The 18,232-nt window shown below is 46.5% G+C and overlaps 1 protein-coding gene across 2 annotated transcripts in view; it reads left to right on the top strand.

Annotated features, from left to right (window-relative positions):
* MREG (melanoregulin) overlaps positions 1 to 18,232 on the top strand; it is a 240,989-nt gene that overhangs the window by 138,579 nt on the left and 84,178 nt on the right. Inside the window, exons 1-2 of one of the 2 annotated variants that reach the window (XM_073646640.1) lie at positions 17,553 to 17,703; positions 17,783 to 17,876. In XM_073646640.1, coding sequence (XP_073502741.1) covers positions 17,788 to 17,876 — 89 coding nt within the window. In that variant the 5' untranslated portion in view covers positions 17,553 to 17,703; positions 17,783 to 17,787. Of the gene's footprint in view, positions 1 to 17,552; positions 17,704 to 17,782; positions 17,877 to 18,232 lie in introns of those variants that run through there. The other variant, XM_073646639.1, reaches the window with a different exon arrangement.

Genomic DNA, 18,232 nt, shown 5'->3' with positions numbered 1-18,232 from the left:
CCGTTAGATGCTGGGGGAAAGGGATATGTCACAGTGGCTGGCCCGGTCCTTGGCCCAGGGTGGTCAACTAAAAGGGGGGAAAGTTTATAGGGGGTTTATAGTTCGATCGTGACGCCACCTGTGGTTTCTGGTAATTTGTACCTGCGCTGCTGCAGACCTCTGAGGCAGTTGATAAGGCATCTGGGATGGAACGGCTCCCCACAGGTGGAGCGGGCCTCAGGGCAGGGTAGAGTTTGATGGTGGGTGGTGATGCTGGGACCTGTAGTGCAGGCGGAATGGCGCAGCAGGAGTAACTGACAGAGACAGGGGATTCGCTTCAATACCTTTACTGGTGCGGATGTCAGGTACGGTCCAGGGTACTCAGTAGGAAGAGTGCACTTCAGGACTTCTCCCCAGGGAGAGGGTATAAGGCCTCCTGGTCCATGTCTTCCTCTCTGTATGCTCCTGGCCAGCCTGCAACTGGGCCTAGCTTATGCGTTGTGCTGTTCCTTCACCTGTCGCTTGGTAGTAGGACCTTCTGCTGGCAACCACTATCCCTGGTAACGCTGGGGTCTTCGTGGTTCCTGGTTCTGTTAAGGGTTTAGCTTCAGGTCGGCCAGGGACTTTTAGTCCTCCTGGTATGCTGGTGATCCCTACTGGGTATAAAGGACCCTGTAGGCGTGGACCCGGTGTCCGGTTTGTATGTCGGGGTGAGCTTATGATGCTCCTCTGCCCCCTCAACTCCTCTTTCCTTCCTCCTCTTGCCTTCGGCCACACTCGGGGCCCTCAGAACTCAGCAGCAGATGTGCTGGTCGGGTACTACAGGAGGTTCATAAAGGACTATACCAAAAAGGTAGCACCTCTACAAGACCTCCTGGTAGGACAGTCCAAAAGAGGAAAAAGTCCCCCATTCCAGTGGGGCAAAGAACAGGCTGAATCCTTTGCAGTAATGAAGAAAATACTGACTGGTGAAGAAATCCTGGCTTACCCTGACTACAGCCAGCCTTTCCTGCTGTACACCGACGCCAACAATGAGGGACTGGGAGCTGTGTTGTCCCAGAAACAAAATGGAAGAGAGAAGGTAATTGCGTATGCCAGCAGGAAGCTACGCCCTACCGAGAGGAACCCGTAGAACTACAGTTCCTTCAAGCTGGAGTTCCTGGCCTTGGTCTGGGCTATCACTGAAAGGTTCAAGCATTACCTAGCCTCAACTAAGTTTACAGCTTTTACTGACAACCAAGGCCGGCGTCACCACCCGGCGCACCCGGGCAAGTGCCGGGGCCCTGGACAGAAAGGGGGGCCCACTCATCTGGGTTGCTTGCTAATCTATCGCTATGTGTCATGTGTGTGAGCGGCGCTGCCGTACTGCCCGCAGTGTCCTTGGTTACCGCCGGCCGGCAGATCCTCTTCTGGACAGCGGGGGGGCCCGCACTCACCTCGGTTGCTATGTGAGCGCTGCCCGCCGCGTCCTGGGTTACCGCCGGCAGGCAGATGCATCCTTAGCTTCCTCTTTCCTCCGGCTATTGACTGCTCAGCGCTGCAGACATCCAGCCAGATGGTGGCAGTGCTGTGCACCATCTATTCATACCGCAACTGCACTGCCTTCTGACTGGGTCCCTCCTCCGAACTCGTGCTCCTTGGAAACCAAGAGCTAGCCACAGCCAGCACACACTGCGACCGACCGCCGGTAACTTTTTCTGTGCACGTCTTACTCTTATCAATGTCTTTCTATCTAAAGATACATGATGTCACAGTGATAGTCACACGCATTATCATGTATCTATAATCTATAAACAGAAAGACATAACTTGACTATACTATATGTAGCACCCCGAGGACTCGGCTGCTACAGGGGTAGTGCACCTCGAGCCAGAGGTGTGGTATTCCACTCCCGGGTAAGGATGGAGTGTGGGACTGAGCTCAGCTAGCTGCATGCACTACACTCATCCCATTTCCGGGGGACAGATCAATGGTACTCCCACTAGGTGAATGTGCAGGTACGACAGTGTCTGTCCCTGGCTGGAGTGGGAGGGGGGGTGGAACATCCCAGTAGTGTAGGGGCAGATAGGGGAGGGGCTCTGGGCACAGAGATAGGAGCCCATTGGGTGCTAGTCACCTGGGCTCACACATAGAGGGAGTATATATGGTGGGCACCATCTTAGGACAGGGAGAGTGAGTGAGTGAGTCAGTCAGTCAGTCAGTCTGAGGAGGGCTGACGGGGAGCTGTGGCTCCGGCTGGGCCCAGCTCCAGGGCCAAGCCTGCAGTGGAGAGAGAGGAGGAAGAAAGGCCCAGAGACGCAGAGCCAGAGGGAACCCTGAGATCCCACAAGTTACCGGGTGAAGGGTTGGCGGAAACGGGTACCGGAACCCAAACTGGTGGAGGCTAATGATCCTCAGCCAGGAACCGGAGGTCGTGGTCAAGTTTTGCCACGACCCTCACCATATCCACCAGGAAGGCACACCACGAGTAGGGTCAGGAAAGCCAGAGAAGGTTTAACCACCAAGAGGCCCGAGGGAGCCGGACAAAGGTGGATCCCTGGTGGGGACGGCCAGCAGAAAGAGAGTGAGAGGGGAGCTCAGGACCACGCTCCGGAACTGCCTGGGGGTTAGCCGAGTCCCGCACCTGGTGAACGCAGTACGGCTTGGGTGGTCACTCCCGGCCGAAGTGACTGAAGTACCATCTGTGAGTAAAAACCCTGAAACTGCACCATACGTTTCTGACTCTCCTTGCTGCACCATCACAACCCCCATCATCTACACCTGCTGCCCTGAGGCCATACCCCTCCCGTTGGGGGTTATACCATCCCCGCTGCACCATCCTTCCACCGGCCTCAGCGGTCTGCCCTGCAGCGGCAGCTCCAAAGCTGCATTCAACAGGTGGCGTAGTCATCCAACATCTACTGCTAATAGACTCGCCACTTAGTTTGACTCCCTGGGCACGGACCGGGTCACCGCCACGAGACTACTACCCCCATCTGATCCGGCTCCGGGTAAGCCCCCGTGCTCGCGATGCCGCACGACACAGAAGGCCCAGGGGCGCGTCATATATATCTATCTAAGTCAACTCAGCACAGCAGCACACACACTACTACTAAGCATAGCACTGTCTGCAGTATCTTAGGAAATCCTGTCTGACTGTGTGGAATAGCAGAGAAGGAAGGGGCAGCAGGCAGGGCAGAGGTAGGCATGCCGCATGATGGTGCCTGGCTGCTCTGCAGCTGCTATAGGAGGGGACTGGAGGGCTATACGTAATGGTCTGACCCTGACCCACCATCACCAACATCCCTACCCGTTCCATTCCTTCTCTGCCATTTCTCACAGACATGGCTTCCTGTTTATACTGCAGTGTGCTGACAGGAGGAGCAATGGCAGTAATTCACCCAGTGACAGTCTCCACATAGTGGAAATGGAATGGCACCAGTGGGTCATGGTCAGACCGTGCCAGAAGAAGGGACCGGCCAGTGCAGCCACACATAGATACGCACACGGCACACCATTAAGTATAGCCCTCCAGTCCCCTCCTAGGCATGCCTAGTCTGTCTGCTCTGCAGCTGCTATAGGAGGGGACTGGAGGGCTATACTTAATGGTGTGCCGTGTGCGTATCTATGTGTGGCTGCTGCATGGGGCATTATGTGGGGGGGGACAGCCTTCATGGGGCATTATGTGTGTGGGGGGGGACAGACTGCATGGGGCATTAGGTGTGTGGGGGGGGGCAGCCTGTATGGGGCATTATATGGGGGGGGGAGTGACATCCTGCATGGGGCATTATGTGGGGGAGGGAAGTGACATCCTGCATGGGGCATTGTGTGTGTCGGGGGGACAGCCTGCATGGGGCATTAGGTGAAGGGGGGCACAGCCTGCATGGAGCGCTATATGGGGGCCAGTATCCTGTATGGAGCGTTATATGAGGGTCAGTATTCTGTATGGAGCGTTATATGGGGCCCATAATACTGTATGGAGGACTATACTGTCCAGTCTGCACTGTGCGCTGCAAGGATTAACTGGTTTCTGAGCTTTTGAAGTATTTACTATAAATATCGCTCATGTAATGTAAGAAGTGAAATCTGTGGCATTGTACTAAATATATACAGTACAGACTAAAAGTTTGGACACACCTTCTCATTTAAAGATTTTTCTGTATTTTCATTACTATGAAAATTGTACATTCACACTGAAGGCATCAAAACTATGAATTAACACATGTGGAATTAGATACTTAACAAAAAAGTGTGAAACCACTGAAAATAGGTCTTATATTCTAGGTTCTTCAAAGTAACCACCTTTTGCTTTGATGACTGCTTTGCACACTCATGGCATTCTCTTGATGAGCTTCAAGAGGTAGTCACCGGAAATGGTCTTCCAACAATCTTGAAGGAGTTCCCAGAGATGCTTAGCACTTGCTGGCCCTTTTGCCTTCACTCTGCGGTCCAGCTCACCCCAAACCATCTCGATTGGGTTCAGGTCTGGTGACTGTGGAGGCCAGGTCATCTGGCGTAGCACCCCATCACTCTCCTCCTTGGTCAGATAGCCCTTACACAGCCTGGAGGTGTGTTTGGGGTCATTGTCCTGTTGAAAAATAAATGTTGGTCCAACTAAACGCAAACCGGATGGAATAGCATGCCGCTGCAAGATGCTGTGGTAGCCATGCTGGTTCAGTATGCCTTCAATTTTGAATAAATCCCCAACAGTGTCACCAGCAAAGCACCCCCACACCATCACACCTCCTCCTCCTCCATGCTCCACGGTGGGAACCAGGCATGTAGAGTCCATCCGTTCACCTTTTCTGCGTCTCACAAAGACACGGTGGTTGGAACCAAAGATCTCAAATTTGGACTCATCAGACCAAAGCACAGATTTCCACTGGTCTGATGTCCATTCCTTGTGTTCTTTAGCCCAAACAAGTCTCTTCTGCTTGTTGCCTGTCCTTAGCCGTGGTTTCCTAGCAGCTATTTTACCATGAAGGCCTGCTGCACAAAGTCTCCTCTTAACAGTTGTTGTAGAGATGTGTCTACTGCTCGAACTCTGTGTGGCATTGACCTGGTCTCTAACCTGAGCTGCTGTTAACCTGCCATTTCTGAGGCTGGTGACTTGGATAAACTTATCCTCAGAAGCAGAGGTGACTCTTGGTCTTCCTTTCCTTGGGCGGTCCTCATGTGAGACAGTTTCTTTGTAGCGCTTGATGGTTTTTGCAACTGCACTTGGGGACACTTTCAAAGTTTTCCCAATTTTTCGGACGGACTGACCTTCATCTCTTAAAGTAATGATGGCCACTCGTTTTTCTTTTCTTAGCTGCTTTTTTCTTGCCATAATACAAATTCTAACAGTCTATTCAGTGGGACTATCAGGTGTGTATCCATCAGACTTCTGCACAACACAACTGATGGTCCCAACCCCATTTATAAGGCAAGAAATCCCACTTATTTAACCTGACAGGGCACACCTGTGAAGTAAAAACAATTATTGGTGACTACCTCTTGAAGCTCATCAAGAGAATGCCAAGAGTGTGCAAAGCAGTCATCAAAGCAAAAGGTGGATACTTTGAAGAACCTAGAATATAAGACATATTTTCAGTTGTTTCACACTTTTTTTGTTAAGTATCTAATTCCACATGTGTTAATTCATAGTTTTGATGCCTTCAGTGTGAATGCACAATTTTCATAGTCATGAAAATACAGAAAAATCTTTAAAATGAGGTGTGTCCAAACTTTTGGTCTGTACTGCATATGTGTATATATATATATATTTCTCTGCGGTATCTGTGCATCATGAATCATGGTATGTGTTAAAGGGGCCCACTGAGACTCTTTCGCCCAGGGCCCACAAAAACCTGGAGCCGGCCCTGCTGACAACAATCCCTTGACACACCTGGAGACAGCCAGGTTGGGAGCAATGGAACAGCGTTGGGTGGCCTGACTGTCAAATTATCAGTTCACCATCAAGTACCGGGAAGGTCACAAGAACACCAATGCTGATGCTCTGTCAAGGATGCCTCACCAGTCAGACACCGAGGATGAAGTGGTGCTGCGTCTTGCTGCTCTCAGTGTCAGTACGCTCTCAGACTTACTCTCTGTCTGACTCTCTCCAACTGACTGACTGACTGGCTCTACCCTCCATATATATATCCCTAACGGGCTCCCTCTGGTGGTATGAGGTGGAAGGGTGGAGGTGTTTGTATGTAGTGAGGGCCTCTTGTGGAGAAGTCCATCCATGCACCCTGGGTCCTGTGGTACCTGTGAACAGCAGGGTGCCACATAATCCTTAGTTGTCCAACGAACAATGACCTCTGCCGCCAGCATTTTCAGATGGGAATTTTTTTAAAAGTTCCGCAACAAGGGCCTTTTGGTACTGCCCCATTGTTGTTGACCTGTCCGCCTCAGGAATAAGAGATAGAAAGTTCTCCTTGTAGCATGTTTCTAGAAGTGTCATCAACCAGTAAAGACTGTCACCCAAAATTTTGAAAATGCGAGGGTCATGGGAAAGGCAGCGTAACATAAACTCAGCCATGCGTGCCAGACTGCTAACAGGCAAGACTTCCTTGTCCTCACCAAGAGGATGAGTGACCATGCTCTCATCCTCCTCCTCTTCCTCTCTGTCCTCAGGCCATCCACACTGAACAGACTGTATGACAGTTGAGCAGGTAGTACCGTCTATAGTGCAGGAAACTAGCTCCTGTTCTTCCTGATTGTCACCTAATCCATGTTGGGATGAGATGAGGCTGGGTTGTGTGTAATCACCCTGTATGGTTCCTTGCTCCATCTCATCATGCTCCGCCTGCAATGCATCCTCTTTGATTGTGAGCAGAGAGCGTTTCAGAAGACAGAGAAGTGGGATGGTGACGCTAATGGCGTCATCGCCGCTCACCATCTTGATGGAGTCCTCAAAGTTTTGGAGGATGGTACATATGTCTGACATCCATGTCCACTCCTAAGGTCTTATGTGTTGAGTCTGAACTGAATACCGACGGCCTTGTTGATGCTGGTACTCAACAACTGCCCTCTTCTGCTCACAAATCCTTCCCAACATCTGCAGTGTAGAGTTCCAACACGTGGGGACATCACATACCAGTCTGTGAGCCGGAATCTGCAAACGCTGCTGAAACACGGCAGGGGCGGTGGAAGTTGTAGGTGACTTTCTAAAATGGGCACACAGGCAGCGTACATTAACAAGCAGATCTGGCAGCTCGGGGTAGGATTTGAGAAACCGCTGAACCACGAGGTTAAGCACATAGGCCAGGCATGGTACATGTGTGAGCTCGCCTCGCCTCAGAGCTGCCACCAGGTTCGGGCCATTGTCACACACGACCATGCCTGGCTGTAGGTTTAATGGTGTGAGACACAGATCGGCCTGCTCTTTCAGAGCTGTCCACAACTCTTCAGCTTTGTGCGGTTTCTCACCTAAGCATATTAGCTTCAGCACAGCCTGTTGCCGCTTGGCCGAGGCAGTACTGCAGTGCTTCCAGCTTGTGACTTGATGTGGTCATTTCAGACATGGGGGCTGAAGAGGAGGAAGAGGTTGAGGAGGATGAGGTGCAGGAGCTGTAGACTGTGGGAGCAACCCTGATTGACCTAGGTCCTGCAATCCTCAGTGTTGGGAGGACGTGTTCCATCCCAAGGTCCAACTGGGTCCCGGCTTCCACTATGTTAACCCAGTGTGCCGTAAGCGAGATGTACCATCCCTGCCAACAAGCACTAGTCCACGTGTCCATGGTTAGGTGGACTTTCCCGGTAACTGCGTTGTTGAGGGCACAGCTAATGTTTTGAGACACGTGCTTGTGTTTAAGCAGGGGCGGCACACTGGGAGAAATAGTGGCGGCTGGAGACCGATTACCGAGGGACGGCCACCGCTATCAGGTTGCGGAATGCTTCTGTCTCCACGAGCTTAAAAGACAACATTTCGAGCTCAAGCAGCCGCGAAATGTGTGAATTTAGTAGTGTGGCCTGTGGGGGCGTTGGCTGCATATTTGCGCTTGCATTCCAAGGACTGGGGTATAGACAACTGAATGCTGCGCTGGGACAAGGATGTGGACGTACTTCCAGATGATGCTTCTTGAGAGTGTGCAACGACAGGTGCAGGGCAGGATGCATCTTCACATGCACCATGGACAGGGGATTGGCTTGCATGCACAACAGCAGAAGAAGAAGTGGTGCCACCCACAGACAATGTTTCTGGACCCTAGGGTTTGGCTCATAAAGTTGGGTGCTTTGCTACCATTTGACTGATCATGCTGGTGGTGGTCAAGCTGGTCGTTTTGCCACCCCTACTGATGCTGGCTTGGCCGGTGGTGCAAATGGCCTTTTTGGGGTTATCGGCAGAGTCTTTAAAAAACAACCAGACTCAGGAAAACCTAACAGTTGTACTGGCAACTTCCTTAGTGTTGGTGTTACGGGCAACGGTTGCCTGCCTTCTGTCTGCGGCCACAACACTGCTTCTTCCTGTCTGTTGGGGTGCTCTGCCTCTCTCCCCCTGTGTACTGCTTTTCTCGCTCTGAATGTCCTCCTGCCAGGTTGGGTCAGTTACTATATCGACCACCACCTCATCTTCCACTTCCGCACCCTGGTCCTCCTCCTGACTTTCTGGCAATTGTGTCTCATCATCGTCCACCTCTTGTGACACTTTCCCACCGTCGCCTTCGTGTGACCGTGGCTGCTTAAATATTTGGGCATCGCTACACGCGATCTCCTCTTGCCCCGCTTCAAGTGGACCGGGCGAGAGGCCCAAATCTATAAATGGAAAAGTGAACAGCTCTTCAGAGTGTCCAAGTGTGGGATCAGTTGTCTCTGGGCACTGGGCATGGTGGGAGGAAGGAGGTTCAGGGTGAGGAATATGCAGTCCAGACTCACAGCTACTGAGACTTGACCGTGTGGAAGACAAGGTGGTGGTGGTGGTGGCTAAGTGACTGGAAGCATTATCTGCTATCCAACCAATAACCTTTTCACACTGCTCTGTGTTCAATAGTGGTGTCCCCTATTATTTGGGACAGGAAGGTCGAGCGAGAAGATGTGGGTGTTTGTTGTGGCACAATTTAAGCTTGCCCACAGCCTCGGCCTCTGCATGCACCATCACCATCACGTCCAGTTCCCCGTCCCTTGCCACATGCCTTGCCCATTTTAAAAGGAGGACAATATCTTCCACTCTCACTACAAATGGCTGAATTTGGAGTGAACTTATGTGTGATCCGTGTGACGGACAAACAACAGTTTTAAATAGCTGGCCTGTAGGTACGGTAACTATTTTGAACAAACCTGGGAGTCTGAACTGATACGTAAATTGATGTGCATTCAAAATGTAAATCCATGTTCACATAAGGCCATTAGACAAAATAACAAAAACAAAGACAAAAGCTAAATACTCTAATACCTAAAAGTAAATGGATAAATCGCACAGTGCATAAAAATAATGATAAATAATAAAGGGTATTTAGTTAACATAAATTTTGATCAAAATAATGTAAAAGCCACACATTAGTGTATTTAGCAACTTCTGTGGGTTGTAGAGTCCGTCTCATGCTACCACGAGTGTGAAAGCACAGCCAACATTCAAAAGTGACCAAAACATCAGCCAGAAAGCATTGGTACTGAGATGTGGTCTGTAGTCCCCACCTGCAGAACCACTCCTTTATTGAGGGTGTCTTGATAATTGCCAATAATTTCCATCTATTGCCTATTCCATTTGCACAACAGCATGTGAAATTGATTGTCAATCAGTGTTGCTTCCTAAGTGGACAGTTTAATTTCACAGACGTTTGATTTACTTGGAGTTACAGTATATTCTGTTGTTTAAGTGTTCCCTTTATTTTTTTGAGCAGTGTAATTTTGTTCTACCTACACTACCTAATAAACAAGCAAATCTCTCCCTAGCTAAGCAGCACCTCTCCCTACACTGTCTGATTGCGGAGTAGACTGACGAACACAGCGGCGCCAGGTCTGATATAGACCTGATGACGCTGTGCGGCCAGCCAATCACAGTAATGTTACAACCAACAAGGCTGCGGCATTACAGTGAGTGGCTGGCAATCCCTGCATGTTCATTGGCTCTGTAAAGAGCGCCAAATATGCAGGGAGGGGACCCGAGCTGCCACCGAGCAACCCTGGAAATACTCAGCGAGAGCCGAGCATCTCGAGCAGTGAGATGCTCGGGTGAGCACCGAGCAGTAGCGAGCATGCTCGCTCATCACTAATGTTTGGCCATCAAGTGGGCATTGGACACTTGAAGATACTACTTCTTAGTCAGGAAGTTCAGGCTGGAGTCAGACCATACCCTATGAGGCAGAAATCTGGATGAGGCAGAAAAAGGGGAACAATGCCTGAGTGACCAGGTGGTTCCTACCTCTTTAGGATTTTAGCTTCCATGTAGAGCATAGGCCCAGGAAACTGCATGTCAATGCTGTCGCACTGTTGAGGGTCCACTGTTTGATAGCGGAAGGTGCTAAACCCCCCAGCTTTGGGCAGAGGGGGGTATGTAAGATGGCTGCCGGACAGGACCTTGAGGGGAGATATGTATCATCGAGGTTGGTAGCTTCGGTGATGTAAGCCCTTAAAAGCATTCTCCAGCACGTATAGGGCTGAGAGGGTTAGTAGGGCGTATCAGGGCCGTGTTTTACAAGCAGTCATAAGAGATGGGTGGAAATGGCAGATCACATATCCCCACCCTGGGGGCGTGGTTTGATAAATAAAATGAAGACCCAAGTGTCTCATTCCGTGTTTGTGGCTGCAGGTGTGGAGACCTCTCGTATGTTTTGCTGAAGGACACTGACCTTGAGCGGGTGAACCCGCAATATTGCATGGACTGTTTATTTTCTATTTTCACTCTGTGCCAGAAAAGACAGTCTTTATGTTTGCTTATGCTGAGCGGTTTATGAAGTCTGAATAAACCTGCCTGAACGTTTTTATGAAACCGCTTACTTTGCCTACCTCAGACGCAGCTGAGTGAATACCAAACCCTACAGCTGCTAACAAGCAAATGGAGCAGTAAAAATGGTGCATTATATTGCTTTTCACCAAAATTAGCAGGATTAAGAGCAAAAAGAATATTATCAGCCCTGATATCTAGGGCTATTGATAGGAGTTCCAGCAACAGAGAGAACGTGCAATGAACCCAATTTTGTACTAAACTAGCTCTCCACAAACTCTGCCTAACTTGTGCTATCACACAAGTTAATATTTTCTTCAGAATTAGTCCTTAGAAGGGCTGTTAGAGTAGATTTATGATAGTGGTGTGGAATCTGTTTGAAATAAATACCAATTCTCTCCCCCGCTCAGCAGCAACTCTCCCTACTTTGTGTCTTTGACCGGTAGACTGTGATGATCAAAGGGTCCCGGGTCTTATATGGCCAGCCAATCACTGTAATGCCACAACCAACATGACTTTGGTATTCCAGTGACTGTCATGCAAATCCTGGATAGTAATTGGCTCCCTAATATGTGCCCAACATGTGGGGGTGGGGACTCGAGCTCCCGCTTGAGCATTTCAAAATTACTCGCCGAGCATCGAGCATCTTGAGCACTGTGATGCTTGGGCGAGTATTGAATAGTGGCAAGACTGCTCGCTCATCATTACTGTTCATACATTCTATGCCATGGGCATCAGAAGTCTGCTCCATAGATTCACAGACTCAAGAGGAGGCAAGCATCTGCACCGATGCTCAAATTTATTTTGGGTTGGATCCAGGGCAGGACGAAATAGGGTCCGAGCAGCATCCTGACCCTCGTCACCAGATATTAACCCCAGGGAAGGAGGTGATCCTGATGAGACTCAGATACCTGAAGCTCACGTGGACTGTACTGTGCTGTCAGGGCAGGAAGAGGAGGGTGACTCTCAGGGCAAGGAGTGGGAGAACAGAGAAGATGATGATGAGGTTGTAGTTCCCACTTGGTGTGAACCCAGAGGCATGCAGCTGAGTAGCACAGTAGAGGAGGTGGAAGAGGAGGCTGATGAGGAGGCTACATTGCGGCTTCCCGCACAGACACAGAATTCTGCAATAACAACAAGCCCCAACTCTGGCAGTGACCAACAGTGTTTGCAGGTTTTCAATTGCCTAGCCTGGGTCTTTCTAGAGACTGCAAAAAATGACACAACTCATATTATTTGTCAACTTTGTTAAAAACTACAGAGTAGAGTAAAAAAAATGCAATAATTTGACTACTACATGCATGAACTAGCACATACGCGATCAACACGCGTTAATCTGGGAATCTCACTGTGCTAAAATGCAGACTAGCAGGCCTCGACAACCACAGGCTGCAAGTGTCACCGTGGCAAGTGTTCTTACACAGGTCTCCGGCCGCAGAACCTTCACTTGTTTATCCGCTACAGTCGGGGTAAGTGAGAGCCCGTCAGCTGTTACGGAAGTGGATATAACGGCTGTTTTTGACTGATCTCAGACACCAAGCACACCACATCTTTCTCAATCCAATGTAACATCTCCCCCTGCACCTCTCTCACAGTCCAGCAGCTTGTCATGTTCACCCTACTCCACCCTCTCTTAGCACAGCCCTCAATCCCACAGTTGTGGTTATGTAAAAGATTGTTTCCTCCTACACATGTCAAAGCAAAGAGCTTGAACTTCACCATCTCCAATCTGTTGGCCACGGAAATGCTGCCTTTCTGCCTGGTTGATACAGATGGTTTTTTAAAAGCGCATGGCTGTAGCAGTGCCCCAGTACCAGTTGCCCAGTCGCCATTACTTCTCTAAGAAAGCTGTGTCTGCGCTACACCAGCATGATGCAGACCACATCACCCGTTCCTTGAAAAAATCTAGGTCTGCCAGGGTGCATTTCACCACTGACACCTGGACAAGCAAGCATGGCCAGGGGTGTTACATCTCACTGACTGGGGACTAGGTGGCTGTGGGGGCAGGCGGGGAATGGGCTTCTCCACAAGTCTTGAAACCCCCAAGGCTTGCTGGGTGCTTGGGGATGGAGAACTACATCACTATCCACCAGAAGATGGAAAACTAAACTACTAAACTACTAAAGCACTAGACACCAAATCTTGGAATCCCCAAGACTTGTAGGACAAACCTCTGTATCTAAGTATCTAAAAACAGAAAAAACTAACCGGCACTTCCAAAACAAGAAATATGTGTGAACAGGTGCTTACTAGGAGCAGTCATCTCCATATACAATTAATAAACAAAGAAGCACTCTGTAACTGTTAGAACTCTCCTGTTAGGTTTTTTTTAGTTTGCTGGTCACATGACCATTTTTGCCTATTTAATCCGGCTCCGCCCTCCTGGCCTTGCTGGACTTCATTGTATTTACTACTCTTGAGCTAGCTTGGTGTTCTGTTGCCGTTCTCTGTTAGTTTTGCTAGGTCTTCTGACCTCTATGCTTTTTGTTGTGTGTTTGTCTTTGACTGCTACTATTTCTGCTAGGAGGTGTCCAAACTTATCCCAGTCCCTAGTTCTTGTAGGGATCCCTCCCTCACATCTATAGGTCTTCGTACAGACTAGCCGAGGACTTTAGCGGGTCTGATCGCAGGATCAGGTTCCCCGTTACATCGTAGGGATCTAGTTTAGTTCTATTGTAGGGACAGATCTCCTGTCTTTCCTTAGTCCCTGTAGCAGATCATAACAGTAACGTTAAGTATGCAAACATGAAATATATGAAATATGAATAGCATTACTGCTGTAGAAAATAGAAATAAATGAGAAATCTTAGCGTACCTGGGTACTGCAATAAGGCGTTTCTTAAAATACCAGAACCCTATCAATGTGAATACCCCTCTAAGGGACATCCATCTGCTTATGTGTGGGATAATAAGATCCTGCTGTATCTAACACTTCCTCCAGTGCTTCTGCCTCCTCCAGCTCCTCTAGGGCCTCCACCTGTGTCCTCAACCTCTGCCTTAATGAGACACACGTTCCAACACTGCAGAGAGAATCCCTCCCACCTCCATATTGCGCAGCCAGGGCTTACCGCAATCAGGCAGTGTTTAAATGAATATGCCTTGGATATCGCAGTCATACAGATCAAAAGTTGTGGACAGCTATCCATGCCGAGTTTGAGCAATGGCTGTCGCCACTGAACCTGGAGCCAGGGAAGGCCTTGTATAATAACGATGCAAAAATGGTGGTGGCCCTACGCCGGGGAAACCTCACACATGTGCCTTGCATGGCTCGCATTCTCAATCTGATGATACAGCAATTTTTTTGGTAACCGCACCTCCCACAAAATTGCAATTAAAAAATGATCAAAACATCATCTGTACCATAAAATGACATCATTAAAAGCTGCACCTCGCCACACAAAAAATAAGCCTTCATGCTACTTTATTGAAGTAAAGATTTAAAAATGGGTCTCAGAAACTGGCAACACAATCCAAATTTTTACAAAAATCATATTTTTTAAGCCACTAAAATACTAAAAAACTATGCATATTTTTTTTCCCATAAGTGTACTGACCTGAACAATAATGTGAATGGCTCACTTTTACCGCACAACGAGCCCCATGAAAACCAAACCCTAAAAACAATGGCACCTCACTTTTTTTGTTGTTTCTCAGTTTGTTAACTTTCCCTGCTAAAATCAAGCCCTCATATGACTATGTGTAAGAAAAAATAAAAAAAATGTATGGCCGTTTTGAAGACTGGCAAGAAAAAGTGAAAATGCAAAAATGAAAACTGTCTGCGTCTTTTAGGGATTAAAGAGCTTGTCGAGTTTTGGCTTCACATTGCGTATTGCGTATAGAGCAAACTGTCAGGATTCTTTGGTACCGATGGCAAGACCAGGCTGTCATGTGACAGCAAGTATGTGATATGCGTACTTCCAGCCACATTCCAACTAGATGTACTTGACCTGACTTAATTCATTTTCATTGAGGTCGCACATGTCTAGTCAGAATGTGTCCGGGAGTATGCATATTGCATACTTGCGGTCACGTGACCACGCGGTCTTGTTGCATTCTGATGGCTCACCTTATGATGTGAGGATCTACAAGTCTCCAGTCATGTAGAGTGACTGCAGACTTATATGCCAAAACTAAACAAACCATTTAAGGAAAGGACAGAAATATAAATATTAGATAAGGATTAGTAAATCCGCTTTAATTCAGACACCACACAGTTACAAGTATATATTTAATTAATGTATTGCAGTAAGATAAAAACTTTCTTTTAACTTGCACATTCATGTCTCAATTACGCAATATGTTTGATATGATACTAATAATTCAAGCACATCATGAAATGGATGTAGTCTTTTAAATTAATTAGAAAAAGGACTAGTAAATCAATTTTAATTCAGACAGCACATTATTTCCAGTACATATTTAATAAATGTATTAAGGTAAGATAAAAACTTTCTTTGAACTTGCAAATTCATGTCTCAATTATGCAATAACCTTGATCTGATTCTAATAATTCAAGCACATCATGAAGTGGGTGTAGTCCTTCAAATTAATATCCTCACCAGTACAATAATGTTTCTCAAAAATATTCATCAGTTATAAAATATTATAGATCCAGCAATTTCAGTTACCCTGCATACAAAACAAGTATAAGGCCTCATTCAGACATCAGTTTTTTTGACATATGAGAAATGTGGACTGAGTTTCATCAGTGATTTTCATCAAACTGTCATCAGTTTCTTAACAGTTTAGTCAGAGTTTCATCAGTTTTTTTTACTGATAAGAAAGAAAGTTCGTCTTCCTATCAATCGGTGAAAATCGGTCAACCACACTGCCCAATACCCCAACGCGTGACCAGAAGTTAAAAAGATGGCTTCCGATCATGCACAGTGCGCCTCAGAAACCAGGAAGCGTACACCTGACTTTAGAGACGCAGTGACACTACCGAAATGAGCAGCGTGCATGTGCGAGATTTGCATGAGCTGGCGATGAGGCAGGCTCATGCAAATTATGTTATCCCGCCCAGAGGGGCATGATAACATGAGAAGAGGGCTGATTAGTCTGGGGCAACTAACGCCCCATCGGCTAGTCAAAAGCCTCATTAGCATAGGAAATGAGGTTGTTATACATGCTATTTTAAAGCATTTATTTAACTGAACGATGTTATACAGAGCTGGTTAGGCAGGGAGTTTAATCACACATAGCTGAATGCTGCTGGGGTGGAGGGCATGGGGGACCTGACAAGTTCCCTTTAAGACTTTGAAAGAAGGATTCCAGGAGGTGGAGTTCTCCTTGAAAGACTGAGAATGGGTACGAGTTCTATCCCTGATAAGAATTGAACACATATGTGATTCACAAATGTTTGAGAAGGGCCTTATGCTATGTTCACATGGAGTTTTTTTAGGCGTTTAAAAATGGCAAGGTTTTTCAAGTGGAAATTGCTTTAGGAAACGCTCCTTTTTGGGGCATTGTGATATTCAAGAGTTTTGAAGTATTTTTCTTTTTCCTAAAGTGTTTTTGCAACTTTTTGGAGTAAATTCCATCATGACACATCAAATAGGGACAAAATCAAATCGTCAAAAACCTAATAAAAAAACCACATAAAAAAGCACTCAAACACAGTGAAAAAAAACACAAGTAACTTAATTTAGCTTAGTCAAAAATGCTGCCGACAATCTGTAACATCAAAAACGCTAATACTCATCATGTGAACTTAACCTTATGGTTCTTTGAGATGTCAGCTATTTTCTTGTACGAGAAAAACAGTCTGAGTTTCATCAGTGTTGGGGCTCGCTCTCACTTGTGATTAAATCGGACAAATGCAATCCGATAAAAAAATTGGTGAGTTTTTAACGCTGCGTAATTTTGCTGCATAAAAAATGCAACGTCTTACAGTTCCAGCAAAGTGGATGGGATTTATAGAAATCTCATGGCCACTGTGCTTCTTATGTATGCAGCATTAACAGACCTGCGTGCCTTCACATGTTTCAAATCTGCAGCAAGTCAATTTTTCTTGTGGGTACACTGAGTTTTCTGTGCAGAATTTCCCTATAGACTCGCATCAGGTGCGGAAATTCCGCAGGTAAAAAATGCACATGCGTTTTAACTGCATTTCCGCAACAGAAACAATTCAAAGCGGCATGTAGTCCACATCTAAGCCTGTCAATAAAGTTCTGTCAAAGCCGAATACCAGAAAGTATCAAAAACTAAGCAGCTTTTTTTAAAGCATGACACACCAGAGGCAAAAACAGCAACATAAAAAATGTGATAAAAACACATGTTAAAAAATAATACACACAAAAATGCAATAAAAATGCCAGTAACCTAATTGAAATAATAGGTGCAGAAATTCTGCAACATCAAAAACTCAACAAAAGCTCATTGTGGGAATGTAGCCTTACAGCTTTTGAAGCCTGAAGGTCAAAGAAGCAGAAAAAGACTGAACATGTACACAGCAAGTTATTTTGATATTGCAGAGCATATGTCATTTCATTTTAGCACTTTTAAGGGTGTTTTCATTGGATTTCGGGTGGAATCTGTCTAAAAACGACGTCATGTGCACATATCCTAAATCTGTTAAAAAACATTTAAAAAGTTGAGAATGAAAAAGTACTCATATGCAAGTTGTCATTCAATTGCTAAAGCTCAATTAACATCTGACTAACCTGGTCAATTGCCTGTCTGAAGGTAGTTTGTGTTATAAAACCTGTATGACTAATGAATGGGGCTGTTTATTTTTTACTTTCTGCTCTGCATGATCCTCCAAGGGAATGTTAAATCCTTGCAGAGGAGAATGAATAATGTGGAGTCCTGTATTTTTGCTGAGTTTCTCAAATTACACACTTAAGAAGCTACGTGTCAGCCGATAAACCTGAATGGTCAGTATATTGTGTATGTGAAAGAAGGCCAGGTGAATGCCTTATTTCTGACTGCATGTCTCTTTTGATTTTACATCAGAACCCATGGGTATGAAGGATTGGTTGTGTGCCTTTTGTTGCCTAAGACTTGGATGCATTGATTATCCTAAACATGAGAAGCAGCCTCTTGTAAAGTAAGTGCATTTCTTTCTTTATTTTTTGACGTGTGTATGTGTGTAAAATATAATTATTAATTTATTTATATATTTTTTTTTTTACCTATAATACAAAAAAATACATTGTAGTAGTAATACAATAAGCTGTGTGCCAGGAACATGTGATTTATTATATTCATTATAGTGCCATGTGCCCAGGCATGTAGTGCTGGGGGGAAGCTGCAGGAATAATGTTTAATTTTTTTTCTTTTTTCTTTTTCTCTTTTCATAAATAACTATTTTCTGATGAAATGGCTGGTGTGAGGGCTAGTTGTTTGTGTGTTTTGTTTTTTCTTAAATGAGATGTATTTGTTTTATTGCCACCTTTTATGGAA

The sequence above is a fragment of the Phyllobates terribilis genome, unplaced genomic scaffold (genome assembly GCF_046119375.1).
Source record: "Phyllobates terribilis strain yellow unplaced genomic scaffold, ASM4611937v1 Scaffold_9__5_contigs__length_417890890, whole genome shotgun sequence".
Classification (NCBI taxonomy): Eukaryota; Metazoa; Chordata; class Amphibia; order Anura; family Dendrobatidae; genus Phyllobates; species Phyllobates terribilis.
Note: the sequence above shows the minus strand (reverse complement) of the source record. Positions and strands in the feature narration are given on the sequence as shown.